The sequence below is a fragment of the Oryx dammah genome, unplaced genomic scaffold (assembly GCF_014754425.2).
Source record: "Oryx dammah isolate SB20612 unplaced genomic scaffold, SCBI_Odam_1.1 HiC_scaffold_18, whole genome shotgun sequence".
Taxonomy (NCBI): Eukaryota; Metazoa; Chordata; class Mammalia; order Artiodactyla; family Bovidae; genus Oryx; species Oryx dammah.
In genome coordinates, this window is record NW_024070202.1 from 104,994,898 (window position 1) to 105,010,651 (window position 15,754).

Genomic DNA, 15,754 nt, shown 5'->3' on the forward strand with positions numbered 1-15,754 from the left:
AGGTGATGGAATTCCAGTATAGCTATTTCAACTCCTGAAAGATGATGCTGTGAAAGTGCTGCACTCAATATGCCAGCAAATGTGGAAAACTCAGCAGTGGCCACAGGACTGGAAAAGGTCAGTTTTCATTCCAGTTCCAAAGAAAGGCAATGCAAAAGAATGCTCAAACTACCGCACAATTGCACTTATCTCACATGCTAGTAAAGTAATGCTCAAAATTCTCCAAGCCAGGTTTCAAGCAATATGTGAACTGTGAACATCCAGATGTTCAAGCTGGTATTAGGAAAGCCAGAGGAACCAGAGTTCAAATTGCCAACATCCACTGGATCATGGAAAAAGCAAGAGAGTTCCAGAAAAACATCAATTTCTGCTTTATTGACCATGCCAAAGCCTTTGACTGTGTGGATCACAATAAACTGTGGAAAATTCTTCAAGAGATGGGAATACCAGACCACCTGACCTGCCTCTTGAGAAACCTATATGCAGGTCAGGAAGCAAAAGTTAGAACTGGACATGGAACAACAGACTGGTTTCAAATAGGAAAATGAGTATGTCAAGGCTGTATATTGTCACCCTGCTTATTTAACTTCTATGCAGAGTACATCATGAGAAACGCTGGGCTGGAAGAAGCACAAGCTGGAATCAAGATTGCTGGGAGAAATATCAATAACCTCAGATATGCAGATGACACCACCCTTATGGCAGAAAGTGAAGAGGAGCTAAAAAGCTTCTTGATGAAAGTGAAAGAGGAGAGCGAAAAAGTCGGCTTAAAGCTCAACATTCAGAAAACGAAGATCATGGCATCCGGTCCCATCACTTCATGGGAAATGGATGGGGAAACAGTGGAAACAGTGTCAGACTTTATTTTGGGGGGCTCCAAAATCACTGCAGATGGTGACTGCAGCCATGAAATTAAAAGACACTTACTCCTTGGAAGAAAAGTTATGACCAACCTAGATAGTATATTCAAAAGCAGAGACATTACTTTGATGACTAATGTCCATCTAGTCAAGGCTATGGTTTTTCCTGTGGTCATGTATGGATGTGAGAGTTGGACTGTGAAGAAGGCTGAGAGCCGAAGAATTGATGCTTTTGAACCGTGGTGTTGGAGAAGACTCTTGAGAGTCCCTTGGATTGCCAGGAGATCCGACCAGTCCATTCTGAAGGAGATCAACCCTGGAATTTCTTTGGAAGGAATGATGCTGAAGTTAAAGCTCCAGTACTTTGGACACCTCATGCGAATAGTTGACTCATTGGAAAAGACTCTGATGCTGGGAGGGATTGGGGGCAGGAGGAGAAGGGGACGACAGAGGATGAGATGGCTGGATGGCATCATGGACTCGATGGACGTGAGTCTGAGTGAACTCCGGGAGATGGTGATGGACTAGGAGGCCTGGCGTGCTGCGATTCATTGAGTCGCAAAGAGTTGGACACGACTGAGCGACTGAACTGAACTGAACTGAACTTACTAACGTGTAAGATGAGTACAATCGTGTGGTATTTTGAGTATTCTTTGGCATTGCCTTTCTTTGGGATTAGAATGAACTGAACTTTTCCAGTCCTGTGGCCACTGCTGAGTTTTCCAAATTTGCTGGCATATTGAGTGCAAATTCATCTGCTGAGTGCTAATACGCAGAAGGTGAATGGCACAAGTTTCTGATAGAATTACTGTTGATAACATAAGATGTAAGTCATCATGATGGCATAGTTGCTGCCCTAGGGAAACAGTGCAGTCCTAAATAAAGGTAATTGAGAATTCTAGCAAGGCAGAGAGGAAAGCCAGGGGTGATGGTGAATACAAACGGAGCAACCCTGTTCTCTGCCTGCAGGCCTGTGATCCAGACTGTTTTGGGTTAGGCTCATCCTCCCTGAGAGCAGAGCCAGTCTCCGGCTGCCCTGGAGAGGTGAGAATGACTAGTTATGACCTCAAGAGGGGAAAATTGATCAGCACCAAGGCTGTAGTGAAGGAATTATATCATATGGCTTCCTGGTTTGTAAAGTGAAAGTGAAAGTGAAGTCGCTCAGTCATGTCCGACTCTTTGTGACCCCTGTGGACTGTAGCCTACTAAGCTCCTCTGTCCATGGGATTCTCCAGGCAAGAATACTGGAGTGGGTTGCCATTTCCTTCTCCAGGGGATCTTCCCAGCCCAGGGATCGAACCCGGGTTTCCCGCATTGGAGGCAGATGCTTTAACCTCTGAGCCACCAGGGAAGCCCCCTGGTTTGTAAACAAGAACCCAACTCCAAAGCCCAGAATCTCAGTTAACAGGAACTTCTTTGTAAAAAAGTGAAAGCATTAGTTGCTCAGTCATGTCCGACTCCTTGTAACCCCATGGACCCCCCCCAGGCTCCTCTGTCTGTGGGATTCCCCAGGCAAGAACACTGGAGTCGGTTGCTATTTCCTTCTCCAGGGGATCTTCCTAACCCAGGGGATCTTCCTGAAGACTCAAGGATCGGACCTAGGTCTCCTGCATTGCAGGCAGATTCTTTACCATCTGAGCCACCAGGGAAGCCTGTGGGATGCCAGATCTCTGACCAAGGTGAGCAGGGGCTCCCCTGTTGAATGATCTGGAAAGTCGGCATAGCAGGAGGGACTGGGAAGGACAAAAGAAGGCTTGGGTGGTGTGCACACCTAAAAAGCTGGGGCATGAGAAGGTGTTTAGCTGAAAAGACACTGTCATATACCCCCAGTTACTATTCTCTTGGATCAAGCTCCTCGTGAGTTCAGGTGGGGAATAGGAAGGGAGTGAGAGGGGAGAAAGGAGTGGAAGGATTGTTAAAGAGAGAGAAGGTGGAAGGTGGGTGCCAAGTAACGGGTGATCAAATACCATCAAGAGATGGGACAGTGAGTTTGTTTCATTCAAGACCAAACCCAGGACTTCCTGGGGGTCCAGTGGCTAAAAATCCCCGCTGTCAATGCAGGGGACCTGGGTTCGATCCCTGGTCGGGAGCTAGATCCCACTTGCTGCAACTGAGAGTTTGCATGCCACAGCTGAGACCTAGCACAGCCAAATTAAAAAACTAACAGCACACTCATGCTCACCAGTTCTCTCACTTTGGGTCCACATCTGTCATGCAGTTAATTTCTCCTGTCCAGTCCCTCCAGAGTCTCCCTTGAGGGCACCAGGGGCTCATTACATCATCTTCCTTTTTCACAGATTGCTTTCACATGGTTTCTCCTATAAGATGATATCAGTGGCCTTAATTTGCTCCTCAAAGCATTTTTTATATTTCCTACCGCTCCCCTACCCCAGCAATAGGGACCACTCTGAGAAAGAAATTGAATAATGTGTGTAAAAGATATCTAAACAGTAAGAAAATACATTTTATAAAATAAGGCATTTGGGGCCCAAGTAGTCACCATTTTCTAGTAATACATTTATCTGTCTCTGTGTTGCTGATCTTTCTACCTTTCTTTGGGGTATAAAAATGTGTCCAGTTCTCTAAAAGTTTTAATCGATCATTCCCATGGGTAAGAGGAGAGTGTGGAGATGCCTAAATTTGGACAGGTGTGTCTGGTAGAGATCTCAAAGCGAAGTCGCTCAATTGTATCCAACTCTGTGTGACCCCATGGACTGTAGCCCACCAGGCTCCTCTGTCCATGGGATTCTCCAGGCAAGAATATTGGAATGGGTTGCCATTTCCTTCTCTAGGGGATCTTCCCAACACCAGGGATTGAACCTGGGTCTCCTGCATTGCAGGCAGACGCTTTATCCTCTGAGCCACCAGGGAAGCCCCGTAGAGATCTCAGGTGTGTGTCTATTAGAGAGATGAACTCCAGCCAAGATACGTTAGCTGCTGTTTAAGGATCATTATGCTATCCAGGTGATACTGAATTCTAAGGAACTGCTATTAGCCACTGAGTGGGTGGTGAGTGTGGGGAGAGAAGAGGGCCAAGAGTGAAAATGATGTCTTTCCAATAATGAGCTTGTTCCTAATTAGCAAATGTGTATTTTTAAAAATTTATTGTAATACTTTATTGTTAAGTAAAATTACAGATACCTATGTGTATGTTTAAAGCCATGCTAAAGTAAAGAATCCAAGTGTCTCCCTAGTAGTTGGTAGCATATGGGTTCAGGGAGACTGTGGGAGTTCTATACATACATTGGATTTAATTACTCAAAAAGTTACTGCAGCCTTCTTTAATCAGGATGGAGATAGGGAGGAGCTGAGAGCTTACAGGTGCATGGTACTTAAGTGAGAAAACCAATGGCATGTCTCCGTGTAGCTGTTAGTTGGCCGAAGGAAAGCAGGGCTGGGACTGGGGAACTTGTCAGCTTACATTCTTTCTCCTCCTTGTTTCAGTAGCTCCGTTTCCTTCTGCTAGGCCTTCTTGCCCAGGTGGTAAAGTGCTTTGGCTGAGATGGGTGACAACGAGGAGAACAAAGAACTGAAGCAGAAGTTAAACTTTTCCTGTTGTGAAGAGGATCATGAGAACAAGGGGCAGAAGGAAGCACAGGAAAGCGAGGAGGCCCAGAGTCAAACCCCAGAGAGGCCTAGAGGTCAGGATTCAGAGGCGAAGCTCACACCTCCCAGGACGCCCCTTAGTAACGAATGTGACCTCAGCGCACTTCGCGAGAGAGACCAAGCGAGTCCAGGTCAGGGTCTCGGGACTCCAGTGTCACACTCCCTGGCATTCCCTGAAACACCACCAGCCCCACCAGACAAGAGCAGGCCGTCACACTGCGAGAGCCCCTTCACTCCCAAAGTAAGTCCACTATGCGGGGAGAGGGAGCCAGGCCACCTAGGCCTGTGGTCCTTCAGTTCAGCTGATAGAAAATGAGGGTGCGGTCCTAGGTGTGTGACGGAGGTGCTTCATGCTCTGTGTATGTCTTCAAGTATGTATTTGCTGGTGAAAATGAAAAAGAGTTGAAAGCTACCAGAAAACAGAATTGTCTTGCCATCTGTCTACTGAAAACCATTGCTGTAGGCCCCAGATAAATCTTGGATGGGGAAAACTTTCCTAGTGAAAGAATATTGGAGCTGGAACAAATAGAGGTCTATAGGCCAACCTGTACCCTGTTGTTTAGTTGCTAAGTCATGTCCAACTTTTTGGGACCCACATGAGGCTCCTCTGGCCATGGGATTTCCCAGGTAAGAATACTGGAGTGGGTTGCATTTCCTTTTCCAAGAGATCTTCCCGACCCAGGGATCAAACCCATGTCTCCTGCACTGGCAGGCAGATTCTTTACCACTGAGCCTCCAGGGAAGCCCAGCCTGCACTCTACCTATGAGAAAACCAAGGTCTTAGGAGAAAAACTGGCCTGTTATTCAGCCAATGGCAGTGAAAGGACTGGATATACAATCTTTGGAGCCTAGTCTATTGTTCTTTCCATTATGCCAACTGGCTCTATTTTTCTGTGATTATTTACTATTATTGCCTAATATGTTTACTTCACTGTTTGAACATATATATATCTTTGCTGATGCTCTTTTCAGAAAGAAGTCCTCACCCTTTCTTGGTCTAGTGATGAACAGGCTCTTATAGGTGAACAAAGAGGTAACGTTGATACTACTTTATAAGTTGAGGATGGCAAACAAGCAAAAGTCCCGAGAAAGCATTTTCCTTTCTTTTGCTGTGCTTGGTCTCCTATTGTATCATGCATTCTATTAAAGCTAGGATTGGGCAGGGGTACCTCTGATAGACTGGTGCCATGGCACAAGAGCCTTAGGCCTGGAATTAGCTCTGCTTCCTGCTGGCTGAGCTTGAGGCACTTAAGATCATGGTAATAACATCTCTGCTTCCGATGGCAGCACAGTCACTGTCAGAGATCTCCTGTGTACCTGCTGAGGGTGACTGCCACATCTACCAGGAAATACCAGGCTTCCTGTCTGAGTGGTAGACAAACTACTTTCATACCTTCATGCATCCATCTGTGGAGTTTTCAATGGTCCCGATAACCAATCAATCATCCATTTATTTTTTGAGAACCTACTGTGGGCTGGGAGCATATGGCAGTCTCCAGGAGGGGAGATGTGTCTGCAGATACCACGTGGTAGGTGATTGAGGGGTGGTCAGAGTTCTTTGGGTGGATTGCTTCTCAGTAGTTGGTCAGGAAAGAAATGAAAGTAAAGCAAATAAGAAAGTCAATGAAAGTAGGTATGGTTTTAACACTTGGCAATTAGGGGAAGAGTGGATTGAGAGCATATGGTTCTGAGCAAGAGTGCACAGGCAAGGAGGCGGCATAGTATGTGTATTTTCATCCATTCGCTGAAGACTTTTAACACCCTGATACACTCGCAGACCTTCTGCTGATAAGCCACACACTGCCTCAGCAAGTGCCTGCAAAATGGTGTCAGGCAAAAGCTCATTGTAGTTTTGACTTGCATTTCTCTAATAATTAGTGATGTTGAACATTTTTTCATGTGCCTCTTGGCCATCTGTCTGTCTTTTTTTTCACAAATGTCTGTTCAGGTCTTCTGCCCAGTTTTTGATTGGATTGTTTTTTTTTTTAATGATATTAAGCCTCATGAGCAGTTTGTCAATTTTGGAGGCTAAATCTCGTCGATCGCATCATTTGCAAATGTTTTCTCCCTATCTGAGGTCTGTCTTTTGATTTTGTTTATGGTTTCCTTTGCTGTGCAAAGGCTTTTGAGTTTAATTAGGTCCCATTTGTTTATTTTTGTTTTTATTTCCATCATTCTGGGAGACAGATTGAAAAAGATATATAATAGTAAGCAATAGTAAGTTAAGGGGAGTGGTAGAGTGTGGTGAAAACTAATGAGGCATGAAGTCTCAAGACAACCAGGGAACCTTTCCAAAGAAAGCAATATTTGAGAGCAATCTTACAGAATGAGTTGGAGTTTGCTAGGAAGAGAAGGATCGAGAACTCAAGGCCAGGGGAAAAATTTCTACCAAGTCCTGGAGGGAAAAGATCATGCCACACCTGGAAAACTCCATGTTATTCAGAGCAGCAGGGGTCTGGGTGTGCGAGAGGGCAGGCAGAGGGGCCAGAGTAGGCAGGTAGGTAGGAGCTAGACCAGGATTTTATCCTGAAAGTGCTGAGAGAGCCATTAGGTGGTTTTGGTCAGAAACATTTTTGAGAAATCATGACTTTTATGTGAAGGATGGAATGGAGTGGGAGAGACCAATGAGGCAGGGCAGTGTTCCCAATCGATCTGTTGAGAAAAGAGAAGGGGCTTTTCTCAAAAAGGCCTGAACTAGGACAGTGGTGGACTGTGGTAAGCTGAGAGATGTTTAGGAATTGGTAACTGACTAGATGGAGGGGTCGCCGGGAAAGGAGTGGTCTCAGGGGCTGTGAGGCTTCCTGCTTGTCTGATTGAGTAGGTGGTACTTTGAATCAAGTTAGGTGACCTTAGAGGATGTATAGGTTTGGAGAAAGAGATATGGTGTAAGTTGTTGGATACATGGCTCTACACTGCAGGAAAACAACCCCAGTTGGAGAGCTATACTTGGATATAACCGGCATTTAGGAAGCTGTTGAAGCCATGGGTGTGTTTAAGTTTATGTAACCTGTCTGCCAGAGTAAGAAGAGAAGTGGTAAAAGTTAGGAACTCTAGAAACACCAAGATTTAAGGGACAGAAAGAAAACAGAGCTTGGGAGGGAAACTGGAAAGCAACTGAAAAAGTACACACTTTATGAAAAATATAGCTGGGATCACGATCAGAGGAGAGAGGCCAGGGTGATGGTACTTGGTGATGTTATACTAAAGATGGGCTTCCCAGGTGGCTCAGTGGTAAAGAATTGACCTGCCAGTGCAGGAGATACAGCAGCTGTGGGTTGGATCACTCAGTCGGGAAGATCCCCTGGAGAAGGGAATGGTAACCCACTCCAGTATTCTTGCCTGGAAAGTCTCATAGACAGAGGAGCCTTGTGGGCTACAGTCCATGGGGTCGGAAAGAGTTGCACGTGACTGAATAGCAACACACATGTACTAAAGACAGGGATGCAGAGCGAAGGAGGGTTGGCTTAGTTCAGCCTTGCTGCAGGGATAGGACCAGAAATCATGTGAAATGACCAGGTCACCATAAGGACTTCCTAGCAGAATTATCTAGATATAGAAGAGTTTCCTTAGGAGGTAGCAAGTTTCCTGTGGCTAAATGCATGGAACACTAGTTGATGACTAGTGTAGGAATAACTGTAGCAGGGATTCAAGCATCAGGAAGCTAACAGTTGATTCAGTTCAGTTCAGTCACTCGGTCGTGTCTGACTCTTTTTTTGACCCCATGAATCACAGCACGCCAGGCCTCCCTGTCCATCACCAACTCCCAGAGTTCACTCAAACTCATGTCCATCGAGTCGGTGATGCCATCCAACCATCTCATCCTCTGTCATCCCCTTCTCCTCTTGCCCCCAATCCCTCCCAGTATCAGGGTCTTTTCCAATGAGTCAGCTCTTTGCATCAGGTGGCCACAGTATTGGAGTTTCAGCTTCAGCATCAGTCCTTCCAATGAATACCCATCACTGATTTCCTTTAGGATGGACTGGTTGGTACTAGGCCTTAAAAGTCTTTCTCAGTCCCTGTGATGTTGTGTCTTATGGGAGGTTGCCACCTTCTCTCACCATCTTCAAAAGTCAAGGAGCTATTCCCCAAATGTCCTTACTTTCTCTTAATCACCTGTCATAAGAGCTGCTACTTATACAGAACTAGCTATACTCTCAGGGACACACTTTTACTTTCCACCTGATCATCTTTCCATGTTTTCAGTCTGTTTTATTTCCAAGCAGAGCTCATTTTCATCATAAATCTTCTTGCAAACTGTCCTTTTGAATTTCAAAAGGATTACTCATAATTCCATCACTCTGGCAACAAAATCTGTATTAATATCTTTCCCCATATTTTAAGTGGTGTTCACAAAATCAGCCCTCATATTTCCGGACTAGGAATTCTGGTACTATCTGCCTTGATACGAACACTTTTCCTTACTTTTAGCTGAAAAGTTTCGAGGCCCTTTTTGTTGCCCTTGAATTGTAGCAACTGGGATTATGTGCAGTGTTCCAGGAGTGGGTGCCCTACTGCTTCATACATGACAGATGTACTTTATTTTCTGTGATAATCAGCATCACACACACACACACAAAACTGTTTCAGAAAATGATTTACTATAATTCTAAATTCGCTTCCTGAATCACATTGACCATTGAGAAATACCATATTGTGTAGTTTTATTTCTTTTGAACCAATGCTCAACAGTAAACATACAGTAAACTTATGGGAAAATGGATTGTCGTTGATGACTTTGAACAATGACAGCTCCAAGGTTGTTGACCCTCTGAACTCTAAGACCTATGTAGTTAGTTAAGTCACTCAGTCGTGTCCGACCCTTTGCGACCTCGTGGACTGTGTAGTCTACTCCGTCCATGGGATTCTCCAGGCAAGAATACTGGAGTGGGTTGCCATTTCCTTCTCCAGGGGATCTTCCCGACCCAGGGATCGAACCCAGGTCTCCCACACTGCGGGCAGACGCTTTAACCTCTGGGCCACCAGGGAAGCCTAAGACCTATGTAAGCCCTTATCAAAACTCTTCACTGGGTCCATTTTTGCTTCATTTAAAACAATGTTAGGTTACTATGTGTACTCTGTCGCTTCCTTCATTTCTGCTTCTATCAACCATTTAATGAGTATTTATTAATAAGTTCAGGATACATTCTTTGTAGATTCACATTTTAATTACCTTTTTATGTAGTGAGTCATGTTGTAACCTAGTTTCAGCTTTTACACTCAAAAGTCATGGGCAGGGACAATCAAAATGGTAGAATTCTTTTTGAAAGAGCCTCACAATACAATGGCTATAGTTAGTCACTCAGTTGTGTCCTGCTCTTTGTGACCTCATGGACTGTAGTCTGCCAGGCTCTTCTGTCCATGGAATTCTCCAGGCAAGAATACTGAAGTGGGTAGCCACTCCCTTCTGCAGGGGATTTTCCTGACCCAGAGATTGAACCCAGGTCTCCTGCACTGCAGGCAGATTCTTTACAGTCTGAGCCACTGGGGAAGCCCACAGTAATTATACTGTGAGGTAATATCTTGGCCCCTGGGTCTACTACTGTCCTCTTGAATCTATAACACAGCCATTCCTCTGGCTCCTGGTGCTTAGGTCATAATAGCATCCTGCTGTCTCATCAGAATTCTTTGATTTCTTACCTCTGTGGTTTGATTTAATTCTGGTTAGGTTTTAGGCTGTACCCCCTTGGAGTGGTAAGTCCTGCACATTTTCCTATGGATTAGTATGCTAGTTACAGCCCTTGCAGAGCCTTGCATCTTAAGGGCTTAGACTATTCCTTTTCAATCTTTTTACCCCATTTCATGGAGCTCCTCTCAACTGGTGCTATGTTTTAAGTGGAATTGGAAACTTCTTCCATGCTTAGTCTATGAAATCTTTCCCTTACAAAGTGATTGTGAGCTGCTGACTAGTGGACTTCATGTTTTTTAAGAGCTGGAATTCATCCTTCAGCACCCAGCCCAGCAAGAACCCAGGTCTCCGGAATTGCAGGCAAGTCCTTTACTGTCTGAGCCGCCAGGGAACCCACGTGCTACGTAGGAGGCAACAGATACTGGAATGAATGACTGAGGGGAAATTAAAGTATCCACTCTGGGAACCAAAGTGCCGGGCCTTCTAGAGTCATTTGTGTTTGTCTAAGCTTCAGTGTCACCTTTAAAAAGCTGGAGGTAGGACTGGAACTGGTGGTCTCATAGCTGGCTAGCCAGGATTGCCCAGGGGAAGCGGGTGGAGCTTGACACAAGTACAGATTGCGTGCGAGTTGTACACCAACGTGAATGTACTCACTGCCACCGAACATACTGAACGTAACATACAGGTAAGTATGGTTAAAATAGTATGTTTTATATTCTGTGACTTTTACAATAAAAAAAAAAACATTAAAATGAAAGTACAGATTGCTGTGTGGATCCCAAGAATCAGGATGTCTAGAGGTAGTCTGGGGATCTGTATGTTTCACAAGAGGACTAGTTACCACGCAACTAGTTTGCACTGTACCAGGTACCCTCGAAGATCCCTTTCAGCAATAACTTTTTTTCTGGTTCAAGTGTTAACTACCTAACTGATACAGAATCTTGTTTTTTTTTAATTAATTCCATTCTGATGTGCCTTTTGTCATCCTCATTCAGGGCCAGGTGAGCCAGTCAATGATTTCTTCAACAGGGAAGCCTCTCCCCCGAAGCTCTAAGCATCTGAAGCTCACACCTGGCCCCTTCATCAATGAGATGACCTCATTGGCTCTGGTCAACATTAATCCCTTCACTCCGGAGTCCTATAGAAAACAATTCCTTAAATCCAATGGCAAGAGGAAAACCCGAGGCGATCTGTAAGTGTCCTGTTGCTACGACTCTTGAGAACTGGTCTTACTATTGTCAAAAGGAAAGGAGAGTGTTAAAGACTAGCAATAAACAATGTTTGTTTGAATGATAAACATCATGTTTATGTATCCCCTCCTTCCTAAATGTCAGTGTTGGCTATAACCTTCTTCATCACAGAGATCCTAACACCTTTCCATAATGAAGTACACAGTAAAATACTTTCTCTTTGAAAGAACAGAGCAGAGTAAGTGAAGATCTGACTTTAATATTAGGAAGTCGAACAGGCAGTGGAATTGCTCTTAAGGGCTCCCCTCTGGTTACAGTGAAGCTTGCAGTTGGGGAAGGTGTCGTTCTCATTTCAGAGAGTACATTGCTGTTTTGAATTCAGTGGTATGACTGGCAATGAGAGCTATAGAGCCAGAATTCGAACTCCTCTGCAGGTGATGGAAGATTGGCTGAAGAGAAAAAGAGCGTTGCTTTTGGAGGTGCTAATAGATGCAAAGCTTACTACATTATTCTAGAATGGTCATTCAGTGGCAGAAATTGGCTACATAAGGAGTTTGCAGATTACTCAGGGGCTTTTTTTTTTTTAAGTGACCCTATCCATATGTGAGGGAGTGAAGGGGTACTTGCTTTCATTTTTATTTATTTATTTTTTGGCAGTATGTGGGATCTTAGTTCCCTGACTACGGACGGGGGAACCTGTGCCCCCGTCAATGAAATGAGGAATCATAACCACAAGACCATCAAGGAAGTCCCTCAAGGACATTTCTTTATCTTCAGTGCTGCTTTTTTTTTTTTTTTAATAGAATGGAAGCACCTCTAAAACAGGGCAGTCTTTTGTGCTCAGATGTACTCGGCAAAATAAAGGTAGAACTAACAATCTTAAAGTCTACAGAGCATTTAACGTGTTGTGTTCTTTTGGAATCAGTGACCATATATTAATCAGCCTTGTAGCCAGAATAGGTTTTTCTCAATACTGTTTCTTGGATCTTAAGTAAATAGGACTCGAGCACAAGTACACTGGGTCTATTCTTGTTACTGTGTATTCCACTGGTTTTTAGCTCTTCAGGATTCTTTGTAAACCTGCCGAGTGAATGGATTCATCTCTCACTGAAGCTAGCAGGAAAAGACTGCTGATTTGAATTCCTGGCTCCGAAAGTGATGATGCTTTCATAAAATCACTTAGTGATTCTGAGAGGGTATTTTCCCTTCTTTTTCATTGTGGTGGTGTTATTTTATAAAGATTTGAATGTAGTATTAAATTTAAGTCACAAGTTTGCCTGCATCAATTTCTTTGTGTAAATATGACGTCCTCCATTTGCCATTTTGATCCTGTCCTTGTCCAGAAAAGAAACCTAACTGATCTAGAAACTGAATTTTGCTTAAAGATTCCAGAATGCATCTGCTCATGCCAAAAGAGAATATCCGTCAGAGACTTCAGCTTATTGAAAAGTAATTGAAAACATCTTAGCTAGGATTAGAGTGCATTTTGCTATGCCTGCAGTCAGCTCGTGAGCCTGACAGGCCAGGCTCTGGGGAAGGCAAGCAGGGCAGGGGACATGTTACACTGTGGGGGAGAACAGCCTTAGAGCTTCCCACATGTCCTGTAAGCTCTCTTGACTCCACATCTCAGCATGCCTTGTTCCATTTGTCTGAAACCCTTTTTCTTTTCTCTTAGCTGTTTCCTCCTCATTTTTGGAATCTTAGCTTATATATCCTCTTTTTTGCAGAAAGGCTTTTACTTTCAAAATGGAGTACATAGTACTGTCTAGAGTAGCCTTCATGTCTTGTTTTTAATACTGTCCTAGGTTCTTGTATTAAAAAGTTCCATTTATTCCTGCTTCTAAATATAGATTGAAGAGGGAGAATAATTGTCTTATTTACTTGTACTGTACCCAAACCTAGCACAGTACCAGGGTCTGTAAGTGTTAATCATACATTGATAATCATTTTTTCCCCCCAAGTGAGGAATCCAGTCCAGGAGAAGGCAAGGGAGAACAAGGACTGCCTGCTAAGGTGAGCACTGCTCTTTGGACCAGCTGTTGTAACACAGCCATTTCATTCTAATACCTCTTCTTTCTCCCTCCCTTCCTCCCTCCCCAAACCTTGACACTTATAGTAAATATATCTTGCAGGTGAATTTATCTGGACTGTAATCAGGGTCTATATTCTTACCTAGCTGTTACTTTATCAGACAGTGTCTAACATCTATACCGCTGAATCATTACCTTGGACTATTCTTAAATTCAAAGCTACTGTTTCTGTCTTTGATCTGGGGGAAAGTTCTGTATTGCTGGGGTACTGAAGTAAAAGGAACATCAAGATATCTAAGGTCCAAAAAGAAAAAAAAAAAAACAACAACAACAGAAAAATAGCATAAAGCCAGAGGTTTATATGTAAAAGCTTTAGCTCTGAAATGTGTCAATATTTACTGATTTTTATAATGTTCACAATCTTTGATCTAGTATCACTCATTTGATAATCTAAACTAAGAAAATAATGCCATAAATATTACCACCAGAGATGTTTGTTTCAGCCTTAACTATAAGAGCAGAAAAAGAAAAGAAAATAGAGGAAGTACCAAATATCCAGTAATGGAAGAATGGTTAAGTAAATTAGACCATAAAGTCAGTGGAATATTAAATTGCCATCAAGATGACATGTTGGACATAGGCATGTTTTCATGATATTATAATGTTCAGTGTCTGTACAGGGCAGGAAGGAGGATGGGGAAGGGGTGATACGGATAGTAAGCTGGTACTTGGTGTCTGAGATGAGGATATAAGGATAAGCACTACCAGAGCCTTCAGGCCTCTGATAAGAGGTGAGGATTCCTCATGGGAAACAATTAGGTCTGTCTCATTCTATGGCATCATTTCACAAAAATAATCTTACTGATAGAGGAGACAGAGAAAGGGCTGGCAGCTGGAGCAAGTCCAGAGGTGGAGGAAATTGAGCTTAAGATTGGTAAGGGCAAGGGAAAATTATCGATCTTGTTGATGAAGACTGACTGGGCCTGGATGTTGAAAATGAAGAGCTGGTAAGTGTCAAGATTTTTTAAACATTTAAAGTTAGATGGGGAAAGTTCTTACTGATGGAGATATTGGGAAAAGGTGATTTCACAGAGATGAATCAGTTTGGACTGAGATTCTTATAAATCTATGGATATTTCCATCATCAGAGCTACTGTTTACTGAGAATTTATATGTATTCGTGATATATGTAATTCTCATACAATATTTGAAAGGACCATGAGACATAGTTGCTCTGATCCTCATCTGACAAATGAGAAAACTGATACAGGAGTTCAGTGACTTGCTCGAGTTCCTTACCTAGAAGAGCAATGAGTGATGTCACGGTTGGCCAGTAGGGGGAGCGGTTGCTGTAGCTGAGCACACAGTCTGAAATAAATCAATTTGACAATTTTGTTCTCTAGACTAAGGCTTTGGGGGAAGCAAACTAAAAAGTATGTTTATTGCACTTAAGATGAAATATTAGCAGCCAGAGTGTGAAACAAGTAAACAAGAGTCAAAGAGAGGTGGTCTGTTTGGCATCCTCCTCTAAGAGCCCATCACTCCTTTCCACTGAGGACAGTAGCTTTGGCTATGGGGGCGGTGTTCCCTCTAGGGACAAACATAGGGAAGAAAACCCAAAAAGGAAATAATACAGAGTAAGATTTAATAAGTTAGCCAAGAGAAATGTCGGTACAGAGTTGTATGGAAGGCTATAAAGAGCACAGAGAAGGTAGTCGGCAACTGTGGCAGGGCGGTGGGAAAGGGGTGGTTCTTGCCACCATGAATATTTACACAGACAGGCTGCAATGATTTGCCTCAAAAGTCTTTTTGGAAACTTAGGGAAATTGAGGGATCTAATATACCTTAATTTTATTCTAAAATATTTCACTTTTTGCTAAAATATTTCAGAGGTGTGTTTTACGAGAAACCAACATGGCTTCCCGCTATGAAAAAGAATTCTTGGAGGTAGAAAAAATTGGGGTCGGGGACTTTGGTACAGTCTACAAGTGCATTAAGAGGCTGGATGGATGTGTTTATGCAATAAAACGCTCAACGAAACCTTTGGGAGGATTATCAGATGAGTGAGTACCTTTAAAATGTACTATAAATACACACTTGGATTTATCAAAATATTTTGAATAAGAGCACTGATGTCATTTGCTACTTTTAAAAAGTCAACCTTACAACTGAAATTTGTCTCACATTTGTAACCTTTCTGAATTTTCAAGATCAGAGATAAGTTATTTCCTGAAATATACCACGAGCAATTGGAATTGTGCTGTGGGTTTTTTTTTTTATTTCTCATGGCTTTTACTGCTGGTCTTACTACTTTTTTTTTTCCTAATGAATGGATTTAGGAAAGGATCTTCTGGTATCTGTTTAGCTCATCAGAAATACTACCAACCAGTGAGTTATTGTTAACTCATTGGTTATCTCTCAGTTCAGTTCAGTCGCTCAGTC

At 43.2% G+C, this 15,754-nt stretch overlaps 1 protein-coding gene across 1 annotated transcript in view; it reads left to right on the forward strand.

Moving 5' to 3' along the window:
* The first annotated feature begins 4,357 nt into the window (after positions 1–4,357).
* The window catches only part of WEE2 (WEE2 oocyte meiosis inhibiting kinase), a 29,772-nt gene continuing 18,375 nt past the window's right edge, over positions 4,358–15,754 (forward strand). Inside the window, exons 1-4 of the mRNA XM_040260016.1 lie at positions 4,358–4,707; positions 11,088–11,284; positions 13,244–13,295; positions 15,203–15,375. Of these exons, the coding sequence (XP_040115950.1) occupies positions 4,363–4,707; positions 11,088–11,284; positions 13,244–13,295; positions 15,203–15,375 (767 nt within the window). The 5' untranslated portion in view covers positions 4,358–4,362. The remainder of the gene's footprint in view (positions 4,708–11,087; positions 11,285–13,243; positions 13,296–15,202; positions 15,376–15,754) is intronic.